Below are 22,679 nucleotides of genomic sequence, written 5' to 3' on the forward strand. Positions count from 1 at the left end.
AAATATTTTTTAATTTATAAATTTTAATAATTTGAAGAAAAAAATAATAACACTTAATTAATGATACATAGAAAATAATTTTAATGTAAAAGTTATGAGTTCAATTGTTATTATTAATATACTTTTTTATTTTTTACTTTATTTAATCTCTCACATTAGCACTCAATAGCTTATATAAGTTTCACATCAATACTAATATATCATATCAAAATTGCTTATTATGAAAAATAAGAGGACTAATTATCTTGATTTAAAAATGAAAAGATCAAATTTACCTTTTTAAAATTATAAAAAGATCAAAATTACAATTTAACCTTTATGATATTATGATTAATAATTAAGAGTTTAGTAATATTATTTTTATTCTATGTACTCAATTTTATATACTCGAAGTGTAGAATGAAAGACAATAAATTTTTTTATTTTTTATTTTATTTAATCTTTCTCACATTAACACTCAATAGCCTATATAAACTCCACATCAATATCAATATCTCATATCAAAATCAACGTTGATTTTAGATGATTAATATATTAAAAGACCAAAATTATTTAGTATAAAAAATAAGAAAATTAAATATCTTGATTTAAGAATAAAAAGATTAGAATTACAATTTTAACATTATTGAAGGAATAAAATTACAATTTAACCTGTATGATATTATGATTAATGATTAAGAGTTTAGTAGTAATATTTTGCTTTATGTACTGAATTTCATACACCCAAAGTATGGAATGGAAGACAATCAGATCCAATTTTATACAAATTCAATACTCTAGGCAATTTCCCCCCACCAAAGCGAAACTAATTTCTTCTTTACATTTGTTATTAACAATCTAATGCTCTTCTCTATTTAAGCTAAACATCCTTCCCGAATGAATCTCCTTATAGTACGTTTGACGTGGGTCTATTTGCAATTTCGAGTATTTGGCAAAACCAATCTGTTTTGGCAGAGCATCATAATCTCAAATCATATCCTTGTTTAACACAGTTTAGCGTGTATCACTTTACTTGTGAAACTCTTAGTGTTCCTCCAAGCTCAATCGGAACAAGAGGGATGAGTGAATGAAGAACATCTGTTATCAGTGGACGGTAACTAGGTTCTGGTTGCACGCACAGCACAGCCACAGCAGCAACCTAAAAAGTACAAAAAAACCCATTTAAGAGATCCTGCATTTTTTTGGTCTAAAAAACATGTATTTTTTTTTATTAAAAATAATCATGTTCGAATTAAGTAAGAATATTATGAACTACAAAATTTATCATTCAAATATTTAACACAACTACATATTTATTATTTGAATCTGAGACTTCTAATTAAATTAGAATAACTCCACGTCAATTGATTTACGATGTTAAGGTGAATTTGTTTAGTTTAGGGAGAGTACTTAATACTAGCAACATCATTGATAATATAATATAAAATAATAAAAGTGGAGAATGTGTCTTGAGTTTTGACTTCCAGCTCACAAACCTGGTACAAGTGTTTGGGATCCATTGTATTCTTAATCACTGGATCCACAATGTTTGGAAGCTTGGATCTGTCCGTGAGCTGTGGCATGGCCTGCAATCATAAATAGTTATGTACCTTATGTTATTTTCCATACTTATATGGGTGCAACCCAATTGAATTTTTGACTTCATGAAATTAAAAGTAGTCCATACCCATGTGACAATAGATTGGCATTGAGCTGGTGCCAGTTTTTCCACTGGCTTCCTTCCTAGTAGGAGCTCCAATAGCACAACCCCAAAAGCATACACATCACTTTTATCACTTAATTTACCTGTAAAAAATAATTGAATTGCAACTTCCTCAATAATTAATTCTAGAAGTTTTTGGTATGGATGAGTTTCACGTAGGTACATGAACCTTGCTTTCGTATGAATCCAAGCCATAATTTCTCCATGATAATATTAAGAAATCATTGGAAAAGTGACCCCATATCATTTATATCTAAAGAAATAGTAATATCCACTTCAATTGAAATGAAATCCCTCTCAACAGTTAAAAACATATTAGAGCCATTAGGAAATCATCTCAAATTTTAAAATGAATAATAGAAAGCTTATAGGTGTTCCCCCTTGAGTAAAACTAAAACCTTCTAATGTTTCACATTTTTCAGACAAGAATCAAATTCCACCCCTAAAGTGAGAGACATACGCTTGACAAGATAAAGTGTAGTACATTGGTTGGAAAATAAAAGCTTGACATTGTAACTACAAAAATTGTTATTAGATGTATTCAATTTTTATCACATAGTCAATTTTAATAATGTATAAAAGTGGCATGTCAACAGGGCAGGTATATGATTATATGTCCAATATGAAAACAAGATATACAGGTTATATGTTTCAAACCCACCCTAAACTAGTGACGTCATTGAAATCAAGGAGGACTAAAAGAATCAATTTCTTGAATCTGGTTTGCTAAAGGCTTAACAATACATTAAATATATAACAATAGATTAAATAATCTGGCATATGCCGTATAATGATAACAAGTTTAGTTGGCCTTACCATCTAGAAGATACTCCGGTGCTACGTATCCTAAGGTACCCGATAGTTTAATGTTCTTCTTGCTTTGAGACCCATCAGTTAAGGCAAGACCAAAATCAGACAGCTGAATCCACCACCACCAATAAGTACGTGCATGCCAATACATAAGAAACTTAGGTGAATACATTAAAAAGATGAAAATAATTGGTGATGGAAAAGGGAGATAAATTTTTATAGCAAAAAATCTAGCACGATTTTCTTACTTTGGCATTGAAGTTTGCATCTAAGAGAATATTAGAAGATTTCATGTCTCTATGGATCACTGCAGGGTGACAGTGCTCATGCAGATATTCTAATCCTCTGGTCATCAGAAGTATGTTAATATAATTGCAATAAAACACATCAGAAAGATTTTAAAAAAATTGTTAAGGAAACTCACCTTGCTGTGTCAAGAGCAATCTTCATCCTCATGTGCCAAGTCAATGCCGAGCCATGAGAAGGTCCTTCAGCATAAGATTTTGGAAAGGAATGACACTATAAGAATTTGGTAATTGAAAATAAGGCTTTGTTTGTTTACTGTTACATTTCTGTTTTCTAAATTTTGTTTGTCTTTTGAACACATTTGGAAGTGTTTGCTTCAGGAACACGTTTGTGTTTTCTAAATACTATCCTTTGAATCCTCAGAAGAAAAAAAGAAAACATCTCATAGCCTTTTCTGATTTTTGTTTTTTTTTTAAAATATTTTAGAAACGATTTTCAAAATTTAATAGATTTTGGATACAAAATCAGGTCCTAAAGTGTCTCTACTACGCAAATAAAGATAAAGCATGAAATGCAATATTTTACCATGTAACTGGGTTTCCAGTGATCCATTTTGCATCAGCTCATAGACAATGAACCTCGAGTAACCATCAATGCTACAACCCAGTAAAGAAATTATATTCGGATGCTGAATTTTGCTTAACAAATTCACCTCGTTCTGCAAATTCATCACACCATTCAATACAAGATAGAAAGGGGAGAGACACAGAGATAGCGAGAGAGAGAGAGAGAGTGAAAACAGAGAACCGACAAATGAATAAGTAATATGTGATCATTATTACCTCGAATTCTCTCTCAGCATGTTGAGTCTCACAGTGTAGTTTCTTGACTGCAACATCAAAGTTATGATCCAAACGAGCCCTGTAAACACGTCCAAAGCCTCCCTCACCCAAGATGTTACTTTCTTGAAAATTGTTTGTCGTTTTTTCTATTTGCTTATAGTCAATTATTGGAACAGACCCGTTCATGCCAACAATCTTGATGGAACTGAATTTATTCAAAAACGGTGCTAAGGTGATCCCCTTCTCTGCATCTTCGCATTCAAAAAAAGCGAAACAAGGAAAAAAATAATAATCAAATTCAAGAATCTAGAATGAATTTGATATCGAAGCCAGCTGCTTCTTGAAAAAGAAAAACAAAAACAAAAAAAAAAAAACAGGAATATGATAAATGGAACATTGGAAAATATAAATAAATAAATAAATAAATACATACCTGGACTTTGAACATTTTTGGATTTGGATTTTGTTGGATACTTGGTATGATGATAAATCCAGAAGCATAAGAAAGTGAAAATGAGTGCAGCAAGTGCAGTGGTGGCTACGACGATGGCTATTACCACTTTCTTATTCATGTGATGCTGTTCCTCCCCTGCTTCAGTAGTTTAGTTGTGAGAATCCAGAAAGGAAAAGAATCATATTCATAGCTAAAAACCAATAATTTAACAAAGATTAAGGATCCAAATGATGAGAGAAAGAGAGAGAGTTGAATGAAATGAGTACCTGGAGAGAAAGCAGGAGGGTCTGCAGCCCAAATGGGTTGGTGAAGAAGAAGAAAAACAAGAAGAAGCATGAGGAGAAGCTTCATTTTCATTGTTTGCTGTAAGAAAACATGGAGATGGAGATATGTGGAGCCAAAAGCAGACAGGGAGAGACTCGAGAGTGTGTGTGTGTTGTGAATTGTTAAGGCTTTGGAAGTTAATGTTAATTGGGTGTTCTGTTTTGTTCTGGATCTCCAAGGTTTCAACTGCTTTTTGGTTTTTCAAAAAGCATGCTCTTTTTTTGTTACCTTTTGAATCTTCTTTTGAGACCTCTCTTTGTCTCAGTGTCTCTCTCTTTTCTTTCTTGATTTTTTTTTAATTTGAGACTTATCTTTATAAACAGACCAAATCTACCAAAGATAATTCTGCGTCAGCCAAATAAAAATTATTATGAGTAATAATACTCTTTTTATGAGAATATAAATTCTAACAGTCTTTGATTAAATTAAAATAACTCTTATTAAAAAAAATGTTGGATCATATATTATGAATCTTAAACTAAATAGATTTTATACAAAAAAAATAATCAAACACAAATTATACTAAATAGATTGTTCCTTTGTATCTAAACGTATCACAGCCTTATACCATTGTTTAAGATATGTTAACTCTATCAAATTAATGTATGTGTTCGGTAATATTTGATAATGTGACATTATTATATCGCTGTCTGTGCAGAGGAAAAAAGAAGGAAGAATGGGGAGAGGAAATTGAATGTTGAGGTGAAGCGGCAATCACACGACAAACATGTGCACTTGTTCTTGTCAACTGCAAACATGAACCAACATCTTCTTCTTCTTCGTTTTCTATTTTATTTTTTTGTCAATTGTGTTTTTGGTTTCTTATTATAAGGTTGATGCACCGCCAGTGGTCGATCAGCGAAGGTAGAAGGAAAAGAGTCAGAGACTGGAAGTGTTTGGCGGTTCCAAAATGCTGATCAAGAAACTGCAAACAGCTGCACCTTCTTAAATAAAATGACAGAGTAAATGATTATTTTGAACATGTCACCGTTTGGACATTGTCTTCGTGGCCTTCTAATAATCATCATTGCATGCATGTCTTTTTATTTTTATTTTCCTTTTTACGAAGAAAAAGTGAAAAAAGTAACTAATGTAGTAATGTACTACATATATTAACTATTGATTTTTTCATTAACAACTAAAATTATTTTAACTTTTAGTTTAAGGGTTTGTACGATCAAATAATTTTTTTAAGAAAAAAACATGAAAGCTATTTCAAACTTATCTGGATCTCAATGTTTAGTGAATTAACATGTCACACAAGATAATTGTTTTACTTTGTAGTAGCTAGTGTAGGGAAACGCTAAGTTACTGCTATAGCATAACTTTTTCTTTATTTTTCATTGGTGCCTTTTTAATTTGTTGACTAGATAAACTGGATTCATGTTTTATATAATGTGACTTGTATACGAAATTTGCTTAGTAAAAAAGTTTCAAATAATGTTGCTAGAAATAGCATTCACTTATATATGAAAGTCAATTGCGAGGAATTCTTGTTCTCTGTATTAAAGAAATAGAAAGAGTGGGTGGTGGTGGAGAGAAACCCCGACGAACTGTTTATACCACCCATTCTCGTAAATAATCCATACTCCAGAGTTCACATTGTGCTTTTCTGTCCAACTTTTGTATTGGTCAATTGTGCATACAACTATACATGTTTATTTAACATCATATATTATGTAATTTAACCAAATTTTAATCGTTTACCGTTGACGAGCAAGAAATCACATGCGTCCACCATTTTTTCTAATTTAAAGGAACCACAAAGTCTTAAGCAAAATGCCACATTAGGTCACTGCTAATTAGAAAAATAGTAAAATGATATATGGCTATTATCGACCCCCATTTTGTATATACTATGATAATGTGTATGTTTTTTTTAAGATATTCAAAATAATTTAAAATTGTAATTTATTATAAAATTCAACCTATATATTTGTTTTCACATATAAAGACTCGGCGAAATTTCTTTTTGGACGTGACATAACGCTTATGGTTAATTATATTTTTAATTCTTAGATTTTTTTGTCAAATTTTAAGTTTAGTCTTTAAACAGAAATTTTAATTTTTTTTCTATATTTTTCCTCTATTAAAAATTTTAGTCTTATTATTGAGTGACAATGTTAATCAATGACTTAATAATCACATTAACAATCAAGTCATTTATTACATCATAAAAAAATTGATAAAATAATTATATGTATTTTTTTTTAAATTGTTTTTAAGTTCTCATCAACTAGTATGATATCATTAATTAATTTAAATATATGAAAGTTTAAAAACACAGTTTATAAAAAACAATGTATGATTACTCTTATCTAATTTTTATGTGACGAGTCACAAGCTAATCATCAATGTTGTTAGTCGCACCAAAAAATTTTAATGAGTGAAAAATATAAGTATCAAAATAGTTTAAAATTTTGTTTAGAGACTAAAGGGAAATTTTGCAAATAGTTTAGGGAAAAAAATATAATTAACCTTAACGCTTATTTTGAACGCATAGTCGTATACCCGAAAGCATATCTTTCCTATTTTTCTCTGTTAAAAAAAATATAGTTATATATTAATGGTTAAAATTAAAACTTAATTAGTAATTATATGATTATTTAAAATTACATGTATTTGAACTAATTTTAGCCATTTAAATATAATCTAATAACCTGTATTTATAATTATATATATAATTATATATACATGACATTAAATTATATTTAAATGGTTAAGTTAATGGAAAAAATAAATATATCCCAAAAATCATAAAAGACATCGATAAATCAAAGTAGCAAAGGGAGTGTACGATGAATCTATTTTTATTTTATTTTTAAAAAAGAAGCTATGAAGCTAATCTTACTCCCTTGTTTACATATACATATACAGAGAGTCACAGAGTAAATAAATTATATGTTTTCTTCTTCTTTTTTTTCAAGGAGGTCGTGTTTCTTAATTCTTATACATGCATTCATTTTATGCTGAACATTTATATCTCTTTTGCTTTTTTTAGAAAATGCTATAATTAATTTTAAAATGGTGCTACACCTAACATCTTCAAGTCGCTCATATCAAGGATATATACACCTACTGGAGTACTGGTTGAATGTTAGGTTGTTAATGTTTATACAGATTTGTTACTAATTAAACTCAAATAATAAATTCATTATGAGGGGTTCAATTGGAATCTGATATTCACCAAAAACAAATTATTAAAAAAATCAATTTGATTTTACCATCTAATCATCCGAAAACTTTACTTCAAGTTTCCTCTCCTTTTTTTAATATTTTTTATTCTTAAAAATTGAAAAAATATATAAGAAAATTTACTCAACAACTCAAAATATTTTGTTCAATCAATCGAGTTATATATCCTTAATTATTAAATTCTATATTTTGTTTAGTCGGAATCTCACTTTTAATATGAATTGAACGAAAATAAAAATGAAATGATTTTCTTATAACAAATGCATTCGTGTTCAGGTAAGAGAATTATTTTATTTTATTTTTTTGACTGAAATTATTAGATTTGATCTCAATGTAAAGTTAATTACGAAAAAAAGTATTGTATATACATTCTTTCTTTGTATCTTTACTTGGGTATTTCCAGTGCCCTATTCTTATTCGTTGAAAAAAAAACGAACTGCAAAAGGTAGAGGATGGGTTTGAACTTTGTTAACGAAGCACGTTAATCAATTTACTTTGGGACTCATTTGTTTTAGAATTTTTTGTTTTATTAGCTAAATAAAATTAAAAGTTGTGCTTAAATAAATCTTATTTATTAAATTTATATTAGAAATTGTATTATTATTAAAAAGTGTAGAAATTAATTTCCCGTCCCTAAAAAAAAATTATGCAAGCCCCCAATTCAAAATAAAGTGAAATATCATTATTCTGCAATGAACGTGATTTTCAACTTGGCATAGTGATAGAAAGTGCCCCGTAGCTAACTATGTCATAATCGAATAAATCATACATATCGAATGTTGACAAAAAATCACAATCTAGGGTCTTGTTTGGTTCATCTACATTTTAACTTACGTTTTCAATAAAAAATAGAAAAACGCATTTTATTAGATTAAAAAATAATTTAATTAGAATTTACCAGTAGTGTAAAAGGTTTTTATCTGGTAAAAAAACTGCTATGATAAAATTATTAAATTTTATAATAATTACTTTAAAATTATAATTTTAGTGAATTTTAATAACTTCATATCATAAAAATCTTCACACAAACAAAATATAAAACTTAAATCTTTAAAAAATTATTTTTCAAATAAAATATTTCAAAAAATGCCTCAAAATTCAAATCAAAATTAAGTATGTGTTAAAGATTTTTTGTAAGAACTGTTAGAAATGAAAACAATTGAAACGCTGTAGCAAACTTGTAACAATTGTATGTATCAAAAATAAAAAAACTTGTAACAATTGTAACGGTTTGTTTATTCTGATTAACTCGACTAAATTTACGTTGGGTATCGAGTTAATGAGTTCCCAACTGGCTTAATCCAACCTAATATGACCTACATGTTATGTTAATAATAAAATAATTGTTAGTATTGTTTGAGATGTATATTATGCCTTCCAGACATATATTTCTCTTGTAATAGTATTGGATTGGATAGATGAATTTACATTTTAATTAATTCGTTGTTTTCTGATTTTGGGGACAAGTGATTTGTTGTTTTATAATTTTCTAAATATATTATTATTTATTCTACCAACCTAACCTAATATTAAGGTTGGAATGGAAACAACAAACTCAACCCAATCATGTTTTATTAGATTAAAGTTATGGTGCAGAAAATTAATAGAAAAATTAACTTATTAAATAATTATTATTTGATAAAATTAACTTTTAAAATAACAGAAAAGTATAAAATAATTAAAAGATAATAAAATCATGATTTATTTAAAAATATAAATAAAAAATTTGATAAATATATCAAGGATAAAAAGAAAAAAAATATAAAAACCTAAAAATTAAAAGTTAGTATTTAAAAAAAACTACTTTTAAGTAACGTTTTTAAAAGACGTTAGAAATTATTAAAAAATTATTTACAAAATAATCAAATGATTTTTCATCTAGTATAAAAAATTAAAAATTAATTAAAATATCTATCTTAAATTAGATCAAATGTTACTCATTCTTGACCACTCACACAGTTGCATCAGGTAAATAATTAGAAATTATCTTATGTTACAAAAATTATAAAAAGTATCATTCTTATAATATATGACAATTCTAACCGCAAAACAGTTTTTAAAAATCTTTATTACGTCAGTACATTTAAATTAAATTGTTTAATTTTTAATATTACTAAAAATAAAAAGTGAAAAAACTAATTCTAAATCTTAAATATTCACTTCCTCTCAAATGCACTTTTCCTACTTGTGTTTTTTCTTTTTCTTGAATGTTTGGTATGTAAAAGTCACGTTTTGAACTTAATTGTTTTAATTGAGTTTGGTTAAATTGTTAAAAGGTGAGAAAAAAGTAATAAATATTATTTCTTCCTTTTATACAATAGAATGAATAAGAGACAAAATTAGTATTTATATCAAATAGTATTTGTACCATTTTAATGTAATGGTTGGTGGCTTGGTGGGTAAGTTACAAATATATTAATGCAATGGTGGTAGGTGAGTACACGTAGATGAATAAATTTTGTACTTTAAACAAATTGTTATATCTATCTCATTTGTTCTATTCTTGCAATATTTTCTCATTAACAATGACATATTGGAGAGAAATACTTTTAAGTACAGCACCGACTATAAAACCCCACCGATAATTATTTTCACACGGAATATAATTTTTCTTCCTCTTAATAACGTAACCTATTTATGAACATTTTTTCCCAGCAAAAATAATTTTATTGAATAAGTAATAGTTGTTGGTAGCTTACAAGTTCCTGACACTTATTTACGAACATACGCAATAGTTGTTGTTAGCTTCCTCTCATTTTAATGCTTTCTTCATTTTTTGGTGTTTAATATTATATAAATTCAACACGGTAGAAAGCAAATGTTTTTTATTTTTTATTTTTTAGTTGGGGCCAGCCTTGTCTTAGTCTAGGACGCACGGTTCAGGATCCATAACTGAGAGGGACCAAAAAAATTTCAAAAAATAATTATATAGTTGTATGGTAAAATATATATTATTTCGTGTTACTTTCATACTAATATGTACTAAGCATATGATAATACTCAGATTTTATTTTTCAACAAGATAAGAAACACTAACTAGAATTGAAATTATAAAAGGATTTGTTTCCGTACAATAATTTAAAAACGTTATATTACAATTTAAATTATTTTTCACAGATTTAAAAATATAATTTACATGTTCAAACATATTTATTTATTATAAAATTTAACAATACTATAATATAAAGTTCTAGAAATATCTTTTCTTATGAACTATATATAATTATAATTATATGAGAAAAATATCTAGTGTGTCAAATGCACAAGCTAAAATATTAGTTAAAATTAAAAGTTAGTATATTAATAAAAAAAAAAACAGCAATACATATAATATTTAATCTGTGATGACGATATTTTGTCAATAATAAATAATAACATCAAAATTGAATGAAAATATAATTCTTAAATAAGTTACATATCTATTTCTTATGTAATACTATACACTTATACAAGAGCTATTGTCCTGAGGCATTAAATATATATGAGGAACCCGTAGTGTGTGTGTGATATGAGTCTAAGAGGACTTGATCGATGTTTGCTTCATCAGTTGCTTAATTTTCGGGAGATTAAGACGCCTTGCTTGTCTTTTTCACAGGAATTAAAATCAAAGAGATTAAGCATTAAAGCAATCAATCGAGTTTTATTCAAGTGACAAGAAACGATGTATTACAGTTAATTATACATGTATTGTTGCGGATTCAATCATGCAATGCAACACATACCCAGATTGTCATGCTTTAAATGATCCTAACCCCATTCATTTAAAGTTCGACCCGTTGCTAGCTACACTCAACTAGAACAAGCCATTGAATTCAATCTCTTTCTTATTCGTCCAAACAAAACACGCAATGATAGATGCAGTATTAACAAACCAAACAAATTATTTTGTATCTGCAACAGTCAACATCAATCGCTGACACAGTTTTGTGCATTAGTATTTTTTTTTTGTGTGTTTTTCAACATTTTTTTATAGAAAAATTACACTAGATTATAGGTGATATCATCTGATTAACGTCATAAACTTGAGTAATTTCAACAACGTGCTGAAAAGAAAAATCCATATGAGTGTTTTGTGAGGGATAAAAGACATGCCAATTTTTATTAATGTTGAAAAAAAAATATGACCTAGTACTTAAAGCTTTTACATATATATATATCATTCATTCAACTACTTTAGTTGAGTATATCTAAATAAATGCATAAAGAAAATAGACAATTCTACAATTGGACAAATTTTCAATATGGAAGCTCTTAATCACAATCGAAGTTTCTCCTTTAATTCGAGTTTTCAGTAATTGGATAAATCTGAAATATGAAGATATATAGCAGCTTGATGTCTCGAATGATGTTGCTAATCCCAAAAATAATAACAATCTGCTCCATTCGACATACTTTGATCAGACCCAGTGAAACAGATTCAAAAATCACAGGAGCTAGACCAACTTAGGTTTCCATCATTGCATCAACAACAACACGTGAGTATGAAAAATGACTATTTGTTGTTTCAGTATTAATTTTCATTCATGTTCAGTGCAAAATCACGTTAAATTTAACAAAAAAAAATTATTAGTTGTTTTAGAAATATACAGTCTATTGATTCCTAACGTGTTTCCAAACACACAATAAACAAAAGTTTGATGTGAGTATTTAAGTAACTCTAAAGAGATATTATTGATGTGTTTGAATTCACGTTAGATCGTTTAGAACCCGGGTAAAATATCATAATTTTAGATAAATATTTATATATTTGGATTTATGTTGATTATAAATGTATATGAAAGGGGTAACAGCCCAACAGGATCATAATATTTTAAGGCCTCATTCGGACCAAACACCAATGTACGGCTTTTCATAGATGGGCCCGTACCATAAGGCCTGGCTTTGAGGAAAAAACGAAAATCTTCATGGCATTTCGGCCTTGGGCCCATAGTCAAATGGCCACCATCAGCCATTATTTTTAAAGATTTGTGGTTAATAAAAATTTCAAAAAATATTTTTCACAAATCACCTCATTATTAAAGGAGGGGTGTAACTGTTATAATTTTTTTTTGTCACATCTTTCATTCTTATTAATAAAAAATCTTACACATAATTACAAGTTTAAAGATCATCGTGGCATTAATGCTACACGTTAAGTTTTGTTTAAGTACAATTTTACACGGACACTTCCCCGCTACATCATTTTTTTTCAATGTCAATAGACAAAAGGAAAAACAAATTTTTAGTTGTTTAAATAAATATAAGTGTAAATAATATGTGAACTATTTTAAAATTAAGTTCAAATCTCATATTTGTTTGTCAAAGTTAAATTGTTATCGGGCTTATAAGCAACCTACTAACAGGATTGGGCCATATAGTACATCATTATTCTTTTTCACAGTAGATCAATAGGCAAAATAATAGTTTGAAATTTAAATATAAGGAGATATTTGTTTTATGAAATGTTTTTAGATTATTGAGAATATAAAAGTAAGAATATTTTTTTAATGTTTGTTAGAAAGTTAAAATGTTTCTCGGATATCTTTTATATCTTAGAAAGTTACATTCATGAATATATATTAAACTAATCTCTCTTAAAGTTTTGTGAAATTACATACTATCCCATATTATTTTTAAACATTTACAATCGATATTTCGGTATAATACTTTTAAAACAATCAAGAGGATTGGTGTAATGTCTACTGAGTTGTCAAATTATATTTTTCAAAAATTTAAGAGGGCTGACTGTAGGAGTAAAAAAACATAGTGTTTATTTAATTCCACAAAATCTCAGAATTGTTAGTATACTCTACAAAGTTTTTTTTATAAAAAAAAACTGAAAATTAAAAAAATTATAATTATTGGGGATAAAAATGGACACCAGATAATAACAAACCTTTATGTTCTCAATAATTGTAAGGAAAATTCCCACTCAAAAAAGAAAAAAGAAAAAAATATAAATAAAAAACTATTTGATTAGGTGAGAAGATGAGAATATATAACTAATTATTACATATTAAAAAATACTAATTAAATTTAAGAAATAAATATTTTATAATGAAGTAAACAATGTATAATATTCAAATATAATTATTTTCTTTTTCCCAGAAAAATTAAAGTTTATCCTCCAAGGTTCAGAATATCCACAACAAAGACAGTAACACGTTAAAATACATTTTTTTATTCAACGACATCTTTAAAACAAACTAGGTAATAGGAAGAAAGTTTATTAAATAAAACTAAGTATTTAATACTTAATTCCTATTATAATCTTTAATAAGATGAATAAAATAGTCGTTCAATATCGCTTGAATGCACATACCCGTGCTTTAAGATAAAAAAGAAGAAGGAACGATTGTTTTGAAAAATTAATTAAAATGTCTAATAAAAATGGCCGTCACATAAAAAATAATAAAAAAAGGATTTATCATTACATATTATGAAATAAGTATGCCCCTAAGATAATCAAAGCAAGTTCCACAAGCAAGACAACAGTTTGAATAGAAAATCATTTATTTTTATCTAAAGATTAAAATATTTTGTGATTCTATTTAGTTTGAATTATTATTTGACTTGACTAGGGTGAAGGAAGAAGGTAACGTGTACTTGGGACCCAATCGAAGGAGAAGCACCAATAATTCACTCTGCCCAAAAAACAAGAACAGATCTGTGTTCAACTTTTTCCTCATAAATAAATAAATACCCTTACCCTACCTTCTTCTTCAACTTGTCTCTTCACCCTCCTTCTATCTTTCTGTGCTTCAATTCTCTCTTCCACAGATGGGCGTTGCCGTTCTTTACCCTCAAGATTCTCTCCCACACAAACCATCTACTCATTACCAGACCATAATCCCTCACTTTCCCAGCATGAACCCCAAGTCTCATCGGACTTCCCGAAACCGTAAGAAGCGGCCCGTTCCCGGCCCAGCTCGGCCCACAACATCCTCGAAATCCCAAGTCAACAACAAGCCGCCGCAGCAGCTTGTCATGGGTCAGGTCAAAATACTCAAACGCGGCGAACTGCTGTCCCAAACGACGCCGGATCCACAGCCGCAGACGGAATCCGTCGAGAAGAAGACGGAAACCGTTGTAAAAAAGGGCTTAACTTCAACTGTAGAGGGTTTGTATGCAGGCTATTCGATGTTGGTGATGTCTCCACCTCCTAGCTCCGTTCCGTTACCGGCTTTCATCACTAAGAAGTTCGCGGCCCTGAGTGAGGCCACAAGTGACTTACGGGAAATGCTGCGACTTGATTTTCCCTAAACCTGTGTCGGTTTGTGAATGAACGAGGATTTGAACGGAGGTTGTTGGTGATTGGGGTGCTGTAGTGCTTGATCTTCTCTTATTTTTTCAGCGGGAAGGTCGAGTCAGGAGTGCAAATCTCTTATTGCTTAGCACTTTCTTCAGATTGCCGTACATACATGCTACTGTTGGAATTAGGGTTCATACTTTTAGATTCCTTACTTTGTGATGCTAATTATTACTTTAATGGAATGGGCTTCTGTATATCTGTCTAATGCTTTGTAAGTATTTAGGATATAGAAGCACTTTCCTCCTCTCTCAACTATGTATTTTTATGTCTTTTATTAGCATTTGTATTTACGACTTTATCTTTTAATTAATGGAATATGGAATACAAGGAAGAAAGTAGTTTATGATTTTATTCATTTGTTATTTGTTATTCTGTCTTTTTAATGGGAATGTATCAAACAAATGTAGAAAAAAGGAAGATGAAATTGTGGATATTGATTGGCCGCTACTCGATTCCAATAAGTTTGTTCATTCTTTAAGCAGGTGTTGAACAATGGAAAGCGAATTTCATTTAAGTTTCGGATGTTGCTAAGCCTTGTTATGAAGTTAGAGGGGAGGTTTTGTAAGCTTTGACATTTTTTTTTTTTTTTATATGGTTATTTGCTTGTTGTTGCTTATCCCAGAAGAATTTTGCTAAGGTAATGATTATGTTCCATGGTAGCCATAACTCCTGTTGAATGCTCTAAGCTCTCCTTTATATGACATTTTGACTTCAAACAATCTCCATCTTTAAAATCAATCTTAACCATATTTTTTATATCAAATCTTGTCACTCTCTTGTCCTAACACCTTATCCCACAAATTACTATGTTTGTTTTACCGTTTAGCATACGTTCTAAAGCACTGTTTTGTGAGAAACAACATATTGCTACTTTTCCTTGAACGTCCATTTGGGTTCAAACACACACAAAACCTTTTGATCGTATTCTTGCCAATCCATCGTGTAGTTCTAGTGGAAGGGATATGCTAATGCTATGTTCGATTTAATAGACAAAAATAAAAATATTATCTCGAGATTTGGTGTGCATATGATTTTAAGTGGAAATAAATCAAATAAGTTACCAGCTGGTAGGATCAAAATATTATAATTCCTATTTTGTTCGTACTAAATAACTTTACGATATTATTTTCATTTGATTTCTCACCTATTTATTTTATATCAAACAACAATACATATCACTATTTTTTCTTTTTTAAATTATCTTTGTTTAATTTTTATTTATTTCATTTCTCTCTTCTAAACCAAACATTTAAAAATTGTTTTTTCTTTCAGAGAATCGGCCATTCTATGCAAAAATGATTTTATTATGTATTAGACTTTAGTTTTTACATACTACTAAAAACATTTCACCTCAAATCAATTAAAAATAATTTTAAATACAATTTTAAAAATAATTATTATACAAGTTAACAATTTTATTATATATAATATATATATTTCTTAGAAATACTTATTTTGGAGTAATTTTCTCTCTTATTAGTTTTTTTTTTTAATAATCTCTTCTTATCTCTTTTAAGAACGTGTTTTTTTTTTTCCTGAATAAAATGGTGTTTCATATTTCAGTTCGTTTCACTGTGAGTGAGATTATAAATTTCCGGTTCACAACCTTTCTTCTCCACCGTTTTCAATCCTGCAAACACCCTTCAACAGTTTTTCCCCACTCGTTGCTTATTGACACTTCTCCTTCTTCGGAATTCACCCCTTTTCGAAATAATTTATTCGTGTTTCCCTCCAAAAAAACCCTAGCTAGCTTCCATGGCGTCCAAGAAGAAGCACTCAGAGGGCATCGCCTTGTTGTCCATGTACAACGACGAGGAAGACGACGAAATGGAGGACGCAGAAGACGACGACGGCGAAGAAGAAGAAGTTGATGCAGGGATGCGAATGGAAGAAGATGTCGCCGGAGATGCGAAATTTTCGGCGGGGGAAGATTCCGCCAATAGAACAGCCGCCGTTGATTCCGGCAACGAAGGCGGCGCGGATGTGGGGTTCATTCCGGCGGAGAAGAGTAGGGTTGGGACTTCGACACCGCAGACGAACAATTTGATCTCTCCACCGCTGGAGCAACCGAGGATTGGTCGGAAAGGGGCTCTTACGATAGTGGATTATGGGCATGACGAAGTGGCAATGTCACCTGAGCCTGAGGTACTCCTTCTCCTTAAATTGAAGGGTTTCTACTCATCGATATTTTGAATTGTAAAATAATGGGTGTTTGCTGGTTCTGATTGCAGGAGGGAGAGATATATGGTAGCGGTAGAGTCATGATTGGGGACCAGCTTCATGTGAGCAATAGTGAGTTTAATTTTTGTTTGGCGTTGAGATTATTGTATATGCAAACTGCCAAGAAGTGTTCAATTTGCTTAGATTTCATCCTTTTTTAAGCTTCCCACACCTGTTTGTGTTAATAATTAAGGTATAATAGGGAGATCACTTGGCTAGTCTTTTTGGTGTTCAGCAATGTTGCCTTGCTTCATGGTTTTGTCATGCTGCTTATTCCAAATGGAATTGTGGGACTTTAAAAATTCACTAGTATATTGTTCTTATCAAAAGGGCGAGTCCTGGCACAACCTGTTGGTCATGGTTTCGAATCTGGAAACAGCATCTTTGCATATACAAGGGGAAGGATGCGTATAATGACCCTCCCTGTACCTTCGTGAAGCAAGGAGCCTTCTGGCACTAGGGTAGTACATTAGTTTTATATTGTTCTTATTAGTCATAGATGGCTTGGTCTAGCTGATAAAGTTATAATATTGAATGTGACCTTAAATCGTAAGCTTCTGGGTAATCATGGTTATAGCTCTATAATTGATTTATTATAAATAAATTCTATGAAATTCTGTATGATATATATAATTGATTCATGTCAGGGTTTCAAATAGTGGGCTATAGTGTCACTATAGTGGCGTAGCATGCCGGCGAAATATGAACGGGATGACAGCACTATCTCTTGATTCCATAAAAGTGTTCCAAAAAAATAATGTTAGGGCTTGTTTGGTGGGGAATATTTTTAGGATTTCAAATTCCAAAACAATATATAAAATCAATCAAAAAGCTGTGATTTCTTACTTTCTCTCATCCGAACCCTAACTTCTGTACAATGTCTCATGATCCGTCTCTCTAACAACAGGTTTCTCACTTTCTCTGCCCGTGTTTTTTCTTCTCGGGTGACTGGTTTCTCTGGCCTCTTTTTCTCTGTATATTGTCATTCTCTGTCTCATTTTTGGATAATTTTTATTAATTATATGAATATAGTATAAATTATATAAGTCATATTTATCAGAATCTTGCAATTTACAATTCGATACAATTCAGTTACCTACCAATTGTATCATAAGATGAATCTTAATGACTGTTTTACGATACATGAATGAATTTGTGCAATTTTGTATCATCAATACGGATCACACGATTTAACATTTTTTATAAACTTTTCTTTCATCAATTCTCGTGAAAAAAATTGAAAATTCATATAATCTTAAGTTGTTAAATGAAAAGGAATCAAAGAAATATTTTTTATCCTATTTGATTATTCCACTACTTTATTTGTCACTCACTCATTCAATGAATGTATTCTATTTAGCTATTTAAATGTTTTGTTTCCATTCTTCTAAAATAAAGGCTTCACAAACTTATATACAACTAATAATTATGTTTTATAAGACTTCTAGTTAAGTTATTTTATCTATTTCTACTTTAAATTTTTTACATTGAACACTATATACCATCTATATAATATATTTGAATAATTTTTCATTGTCTGTGAATCATATGATTCAATACAAATTATTATTTGCGATTCAAAAATTAGCTCAGCCATTCATGATTTGAATCTTGATTTGATAAAATTGATATAAACTACATTTAAAATTTCTGAATAGTGGCTATTCCACTATCTGCTATCCTTCTATAGCATCTTTGGGGCTGGCTGCTATGCACTACTATCCGGGATTTATAACGCACACTTGTGTATATTTGCAATTTTTTTTCTGCCTTGCCACTTATGATCATATTAAGGTTTGGGTTATTTTAATTTTTTCTTCTTTTGAAGTACTCCATATACTGTGTCCTTACTTGGGTTTTTGTGAATGAGGTTGAGCAGAAAGAGTGCATTGATGGTTCTGTTTCACTACTTGTTATGCTTATGAATGGGTATGTAAATACTAAAGGGAATAATAGCATGCTTGTATTCAATTTTCAGAATATGCTATTGCCTTATTCAATTTATTCGGTTACATTACTATCGCTGTAGAGGCATTTCTTTTCTGTCTTAGTACCTTATGGAATATGTTATTGCAGGTGATTTGCAAGACAGATCACCATTGGGAACAGTCCAAGTTTTGACACCTAGCAATCAAGCTAACACTCCCCAGTTCTCTGAGCCATTGAAATCTGATACCATGAACAAAGATGCTATGATCAGATCAGATGATGCTGAATTTGGAGAAGCAGATCAAGATGAGCAAAAATATGTAGATCCATTGGATAAATTTCTCCCTCCCCCATCAAAAACTAAATGCTCTGAGGAGTTACAAGTAAGTTCCGTTAAAATGGTTCAATTACTATCAATTGTTGAATACCATTTTAATATATTATAAAGTAGCTTGCATTGCTTAGGCTGGTTTGCTTTGGTCCTTTCCTCTGTTTTTTGTGCGGCCATCATATTAGAATCACAAGAATCATAAGATTCATATCCAATTCAATATGGTTCCTAGAGCCATTGATTCGTCTTTATGTTCTTGGTAATGGGTAGGATGTAGGATGTTTCCAATTGTTAGCTTTCTATTTGATGGTTTAGTATTTAGACATTACATTCCCTTGACATCATTGTCTTTACCTTAATTTTATGTCATGGCAGAGAAAAATAAACAAATTCCTGGAGTATAAGAAGGCTGGAAAAAGTTTTAATGCAGAAGTTCGCAACAGGAAGGACTATCGAAACCCTGACTTCTTACTGCATGCAGTGAGGTACCAGGATATTGATCAAATAGGGTCTTGCTTCAGTAAAGATGTATTTGACCCTCATGGATATGATCCAAGTGATTTCTATGATGAAATAGGTAGATAACTTCTCTGTCTTTTTTGTTGTTGGTTGCTGTATTTGTGTACTTTGCTCCTTTTTGACATTTGTTTTGTTAAATATATCATCGAATCTACTGTGGTTTCTGTACATAATACATATTTATCTACATTTTCTTCTTCTGAGAATTAGGTGATTGTTGGCTGTTTGTTCCTGTAAACCAACTGTTAATTTCAAGTATATTGCGGACCTCCTATATTTTTTGGATTTCAATGTTATAATTATTTTTAATTTTTATTTGTAGAATGTGTTTTCCCTGTTTCAAAGGTAACTTATCATTTTGGCTGACATTCATGGCTAACTTATTAGATAAATCAGAGAAATCACGATTTCTTTTGTCGCACTACTTTAAATATGCCTCTGATTTTGGTTTTTTTTCCTGCCCCCTTTTATAGTCAAATTTTGTTGGTCTTTACCAAGTAAACTAAATACTTCCTAAGTTTAAGCAACTATTTTTGGTATGTCAAGATTTAGCATCATTCATGGCATCCATTTATAATTTTAGTTGTTTGTAGTACTTTCCCTGTCTCAAAACTATTTACAGATTACTCAATGTTAGTGATGTTGCAGCTATTATTGTTTTTTCCTTTATATACTCCTTTTTGCCCACGTGTCTTAACTAAAACAAAACAGAAGCTGATATGAGGCGCGAAAGTGAGAGGAAAGAGCAAGAAAAGAAGAAAGCACAGAAGGTTGAATTTATTTCGGGGGGTGCACAACCGGGAATTGTAGCTAGCGCTTCTAGGATTAGCATGCCCATTGCAGGTTCAGAAACCTCCTAATTTATTTATGCAGTTGTGAAGCTGTTTCTCAGAAACCACCTAAGTCTTTATTCTTGTGGTGTTTTGTATTGATTTTTTGCTGTAGGTGCTTCTGCTGTGACTGCAAGTGGTTTGCCTTTGGTGCCTCCTACAGCCGATTCTATTAATCGGGATGGTAGACAGAATAAAAAATCAAAATGGGATAAGGTATTCATCTAAACAAATGCAATAGCAACTTTAGGGACATTCTTCATTGTGCTTAAGAAATTTTTGTGAAAGATAGGTGGATGGTGATAAAAAAAATCCTCTGCCCTCTGCGGGGCAGGATTCTGTATCTACTATTGGGGTTCATGCAGCCATTTTATCTGCTGCTAATGCCGGCGGTGGATATATGCAATTTGCGTAAGTTGATAAACAACCATGAACTTTCATATGCATTCTACTTCTATCTTTTGATTCTGGTTATGCTTTCAATTTCTAAGATTTGATTTTGGGTTGACACGTTTTATTGTGTAGACATTTTTTAGGTGTTTGCATTTTTCCAATTTGAACTTATCAAATCTACTGAAAAAACTAGAATCTAAATTAACATATTACTTGCAGAGATTTCCAAATTTAAATATTGATTTTGAATAGTCAGTCATCTATACTTAAGAAACGTGTTTGATGTTATTTCATGAAATTGACAGTCAAATGGATGGAATATCCAGTTCTGACAATTGGCAATTAGCTGATATAGTTATGTTTGATACAATAATCTCATTTTGTTGAACAGGCAACAAAAACGACGGGAGGCTGAGGAGAAAAGATCCACTGAAAGGAGGTTAGAGAGAAGGTCGTGAGCCATTCAGTGTGGGGCTGTAGTATCGAACATTGCGGATAAGCTGTGGCAGAGATTTCTCTGAAACATTTTGTCTGTTAAATAACTTTGGCAATGATCGCAGACACTGTATATCTCGAACTTGAAAAGAAATTTCCTGCTCCAACCGTGCCCTTAGCTGGAATAATTCTTCCAATTCCAGTACTTGTGTCCCATGATATGGTTGATTGATCGGTTCGTTGCTAATGCCTAATTTTTATTTGATTATTGCTTGCATATTTTATTATGCAGCGACCTCATCCTGTGGGATAAGCTTTACTGCTTTAGTGCTTGCATATTTTATTAGTCTATTACCTTCATTATTGTCATTATTTCCAACCTTGCGGTAGCAGTATGGATCCTTCATCCTTGTGTGAAGATTTTCAGTATTGGACCCGCGTATCTTATGCCCGAGTAAAGTTACTACCCAGACGTACTTCCTCTGATGAGTATTTCTCTCTGGAAAGATGGGGGCTCTTCTATATATAGTTTATTTTCTTAAAAAATATTGCAAATATCCAATATCCTTCACAGTTGGTTCTTCAACCGTTTATAAAAATAAAAAAATTACACTAAAAGTAAACTTTGAGAAAATAATTTGAAGTAGTTGGCGTCCCTTAAAGGATGTGAATGAGAATGTGCAACAATAGCGCATGCGTCTAGGCCTCTGATTACCCACTACACTTAAATAGTTTTAAGAAATAATTATAGCTGAAGCTTGGAGCAGTGATACTCTTTTCAAGTCTCACCATTTTTAAGAGATTCTGATTGTTATCTTCCCATATATATAGATAGTGCTACTTCAGGAAAAGAAATTATCAATGCTAGTTGTGCTTTTCAAAAACAAGAATCGAACGCATAGAAAAAACAAATTAATGGCATTGGGCCCCGTTCAATTTCAATAAAAATTACGACAGTAGTTCTCCGAGAGAATCAGTGGTTGCCGTAGTTCAGCACGAAATTATGGCAAAATTTGGAAAAGAAAAAAAAAACATTTTACAAAAAACGAGGATTAGCAAGACAAAAAGACTTGGAGTGTTAGCAGGACACCATCCAGTTGAAAAAGTGGCACTGGGTTTCTGCGGTCCAGCCATATAGTACCACTATCTTTTAATACA

The 22,679-nt window shown here is 30.6% G+C and overlaps 3 protein-coding genes across 6 annotated transcripts; 2 read left to right on the forward strand and 1 right to left on the reverse strand.

Moving 5' to 3' along the window:
* Window positions 1-681: 681 nt before the first annotated feature.
* Window positions 682-5,291, reverse strand: LOC100784795 (probable receptor-like protein kinase At1g80640). Of its 2 annotated transcripts, none has more exons than XM_003527733.5 (10): window positions 4,321-5,291; window positions 4,034-4,189; window positions 3,601-3,851; window positions 3,344-3,476; window positions 2,937-3,000; window positions 2,761-2,857; window positions 2,519-2,621; window positions 1,667-1,785; window positions 1,476-1,565; window positions 682-1,138 (listed from the first exon to the last, which is right to left on the reverse strand). In XM_003527733.5, the coding sequence occupies exons 1-10, from the start codon at window positions 4,409-4,411 to the stop codon at window positions 1,004-1,006; spliced, it is 1,239 nt and encodes a 412-aa protein (XP_003527781.1). In that variant the 5' UTR covers window positions 4,412-5,291; the 3' UTR covers window positions 682-1,003. The 2 variants fall into 2 exon arrangements, with proteins under 2 accessions (XP_003527781.1, XP_025984620.1); XM_026128835.2 differs by having other exon boundaries at window positions 4,034-4,192.
* An 8,874-nt stretch (window positions 5,292-14,165) lies between these two features.
* Window positions 14,166-15,511, forward strand: LOC100789033 (uncharacterized). Its single transcript, XM_003526202.4, has one exon. It carries the CDS (start codon window positions 14,333-14,335, stop codon window positions 14,813-14,815), a length of 483 nt encoding a protein of 160 aa, XP_003526250.1. The 5' UTR covers window positions 14,166-14,332; the 3' UTR covers window positions 14,816-15,511.
* Window positions 15,512-16,401: 890 nt separating this feature from the next.
* On the forward strand, window positions 16,402-21,900 carry LOC100792733 (uncharacterized). Of its 3 annotated transcripts, XM_003526207.5 has the most exons (8): window positions 16,402-17,009; window positions 17,096-17,156; window positions 19,161-19,396; window positions 19,720-19,921; window positions 20,575-20,706; window positions 20,809-20,909; window positions 20,986-21,104; window positions 21,478-21,900. In XM_003526207.5, exons 1-8 carry the CDS (start codon window positions 16,620-16,622, stop codon window positions 21,542-21,544), a joined length of 1,308 nt encoding a protein of 435 aa, XP_003526255.1. In that variant the 5' UTR covers window positions 16,402-16,619; the 3' UTR covers window positions 21,545-21,900. The 3 variants fall into 3 exon arrangements, with proteins under 3 accessions (XP_003526255.1, XP_006581337.1, XP_040872238.1); XM_006581274.4 differs by lacking the exon at window positions 20,986-21,104 and having other exon boundaries at window positions 16,412-17,009; XM_041016304.1 differs by lacking the exon at window positions 21,478-21,900 and having other exon boundaries at window positions 16,412-17,009; window positions 20,982-21,108.
* The last annotated feature ends 779 nt before the right edge of the window (window positions 21,901-22,679 follow it).

Source organism: Glycine max, chromosome 6 (genome assembly GCF_000004515.6).
Source record: "Glycine max cultivar Williams 82 chromosome 6, Glycine_max_v4.0, whole genome shotgun sequence".
In the NCBI taxonomy this organism is placed as follows: Eukaryota; Viridiplantae; Streptophyta; class Magnoliopsida; order Fabales; family Fabaceae; genus Glycine; species Glycine max.

What these genes read in the sequence shown, in the direction of transcription:
- LOC100784795 (XM_026128835.2), bottom strand. Translation starts at nt 4,411, where the DNA reads ATGAAAATGAAGCTTCTCCTCATGCTTCTTCTTGTTTTTCTTCTTCTT. An exon ending in CAAAAATGTTCAAAGTCCAG is followed by an intron (nt 3,852 to 4,033) that starts GTATGTATTTAT and finishes TTGAATGCGAAG; the next exon opens with ATGCAGAGAAGGGGATCACC. An exon ending in ACTGGAAACCCAGTTACATG is followed by an intron (nt 3,001 to 3,343) that starts GTAAAATATTGC and finishes CTTATGCTGAAG; the next exon opens with GACCTTCTCATGGCTCGGCA.
- LOC100789033 (XM_003526202.4), top strand. Translation starts at nt 14,333, where the DNA reads ATGGGCGTTGCCGTTCTTTACCCTCAAGATTCTCTCCCACACAAACCA.
- LOC100792733 (XM_003526207.5), top strand. Translation starts at nt 16,620, where the DNA reads ATGGCGTCCAAGAAGAAGCACTCAGAGGGCATCGCCTTGTTGTCCATG. An exon ending in AATGCTCTGAGGAGTTACAA is followed by an intron (nt 19,397 to 19,719) that starts GTAAGTTCCGTT and finishes ATGTCATGGCAG; the next exon opens with AGAAAAATAAACAAATTCCT. An exon ending in GGTGGATATATGCAATTTGC is followed by an intron (nt 21,105 to 21,477) that starts GTAAGTTGATAA and finishes TTTGTTGAACAG; the next exon opens with GCAACAAAAACGACGGGAGG.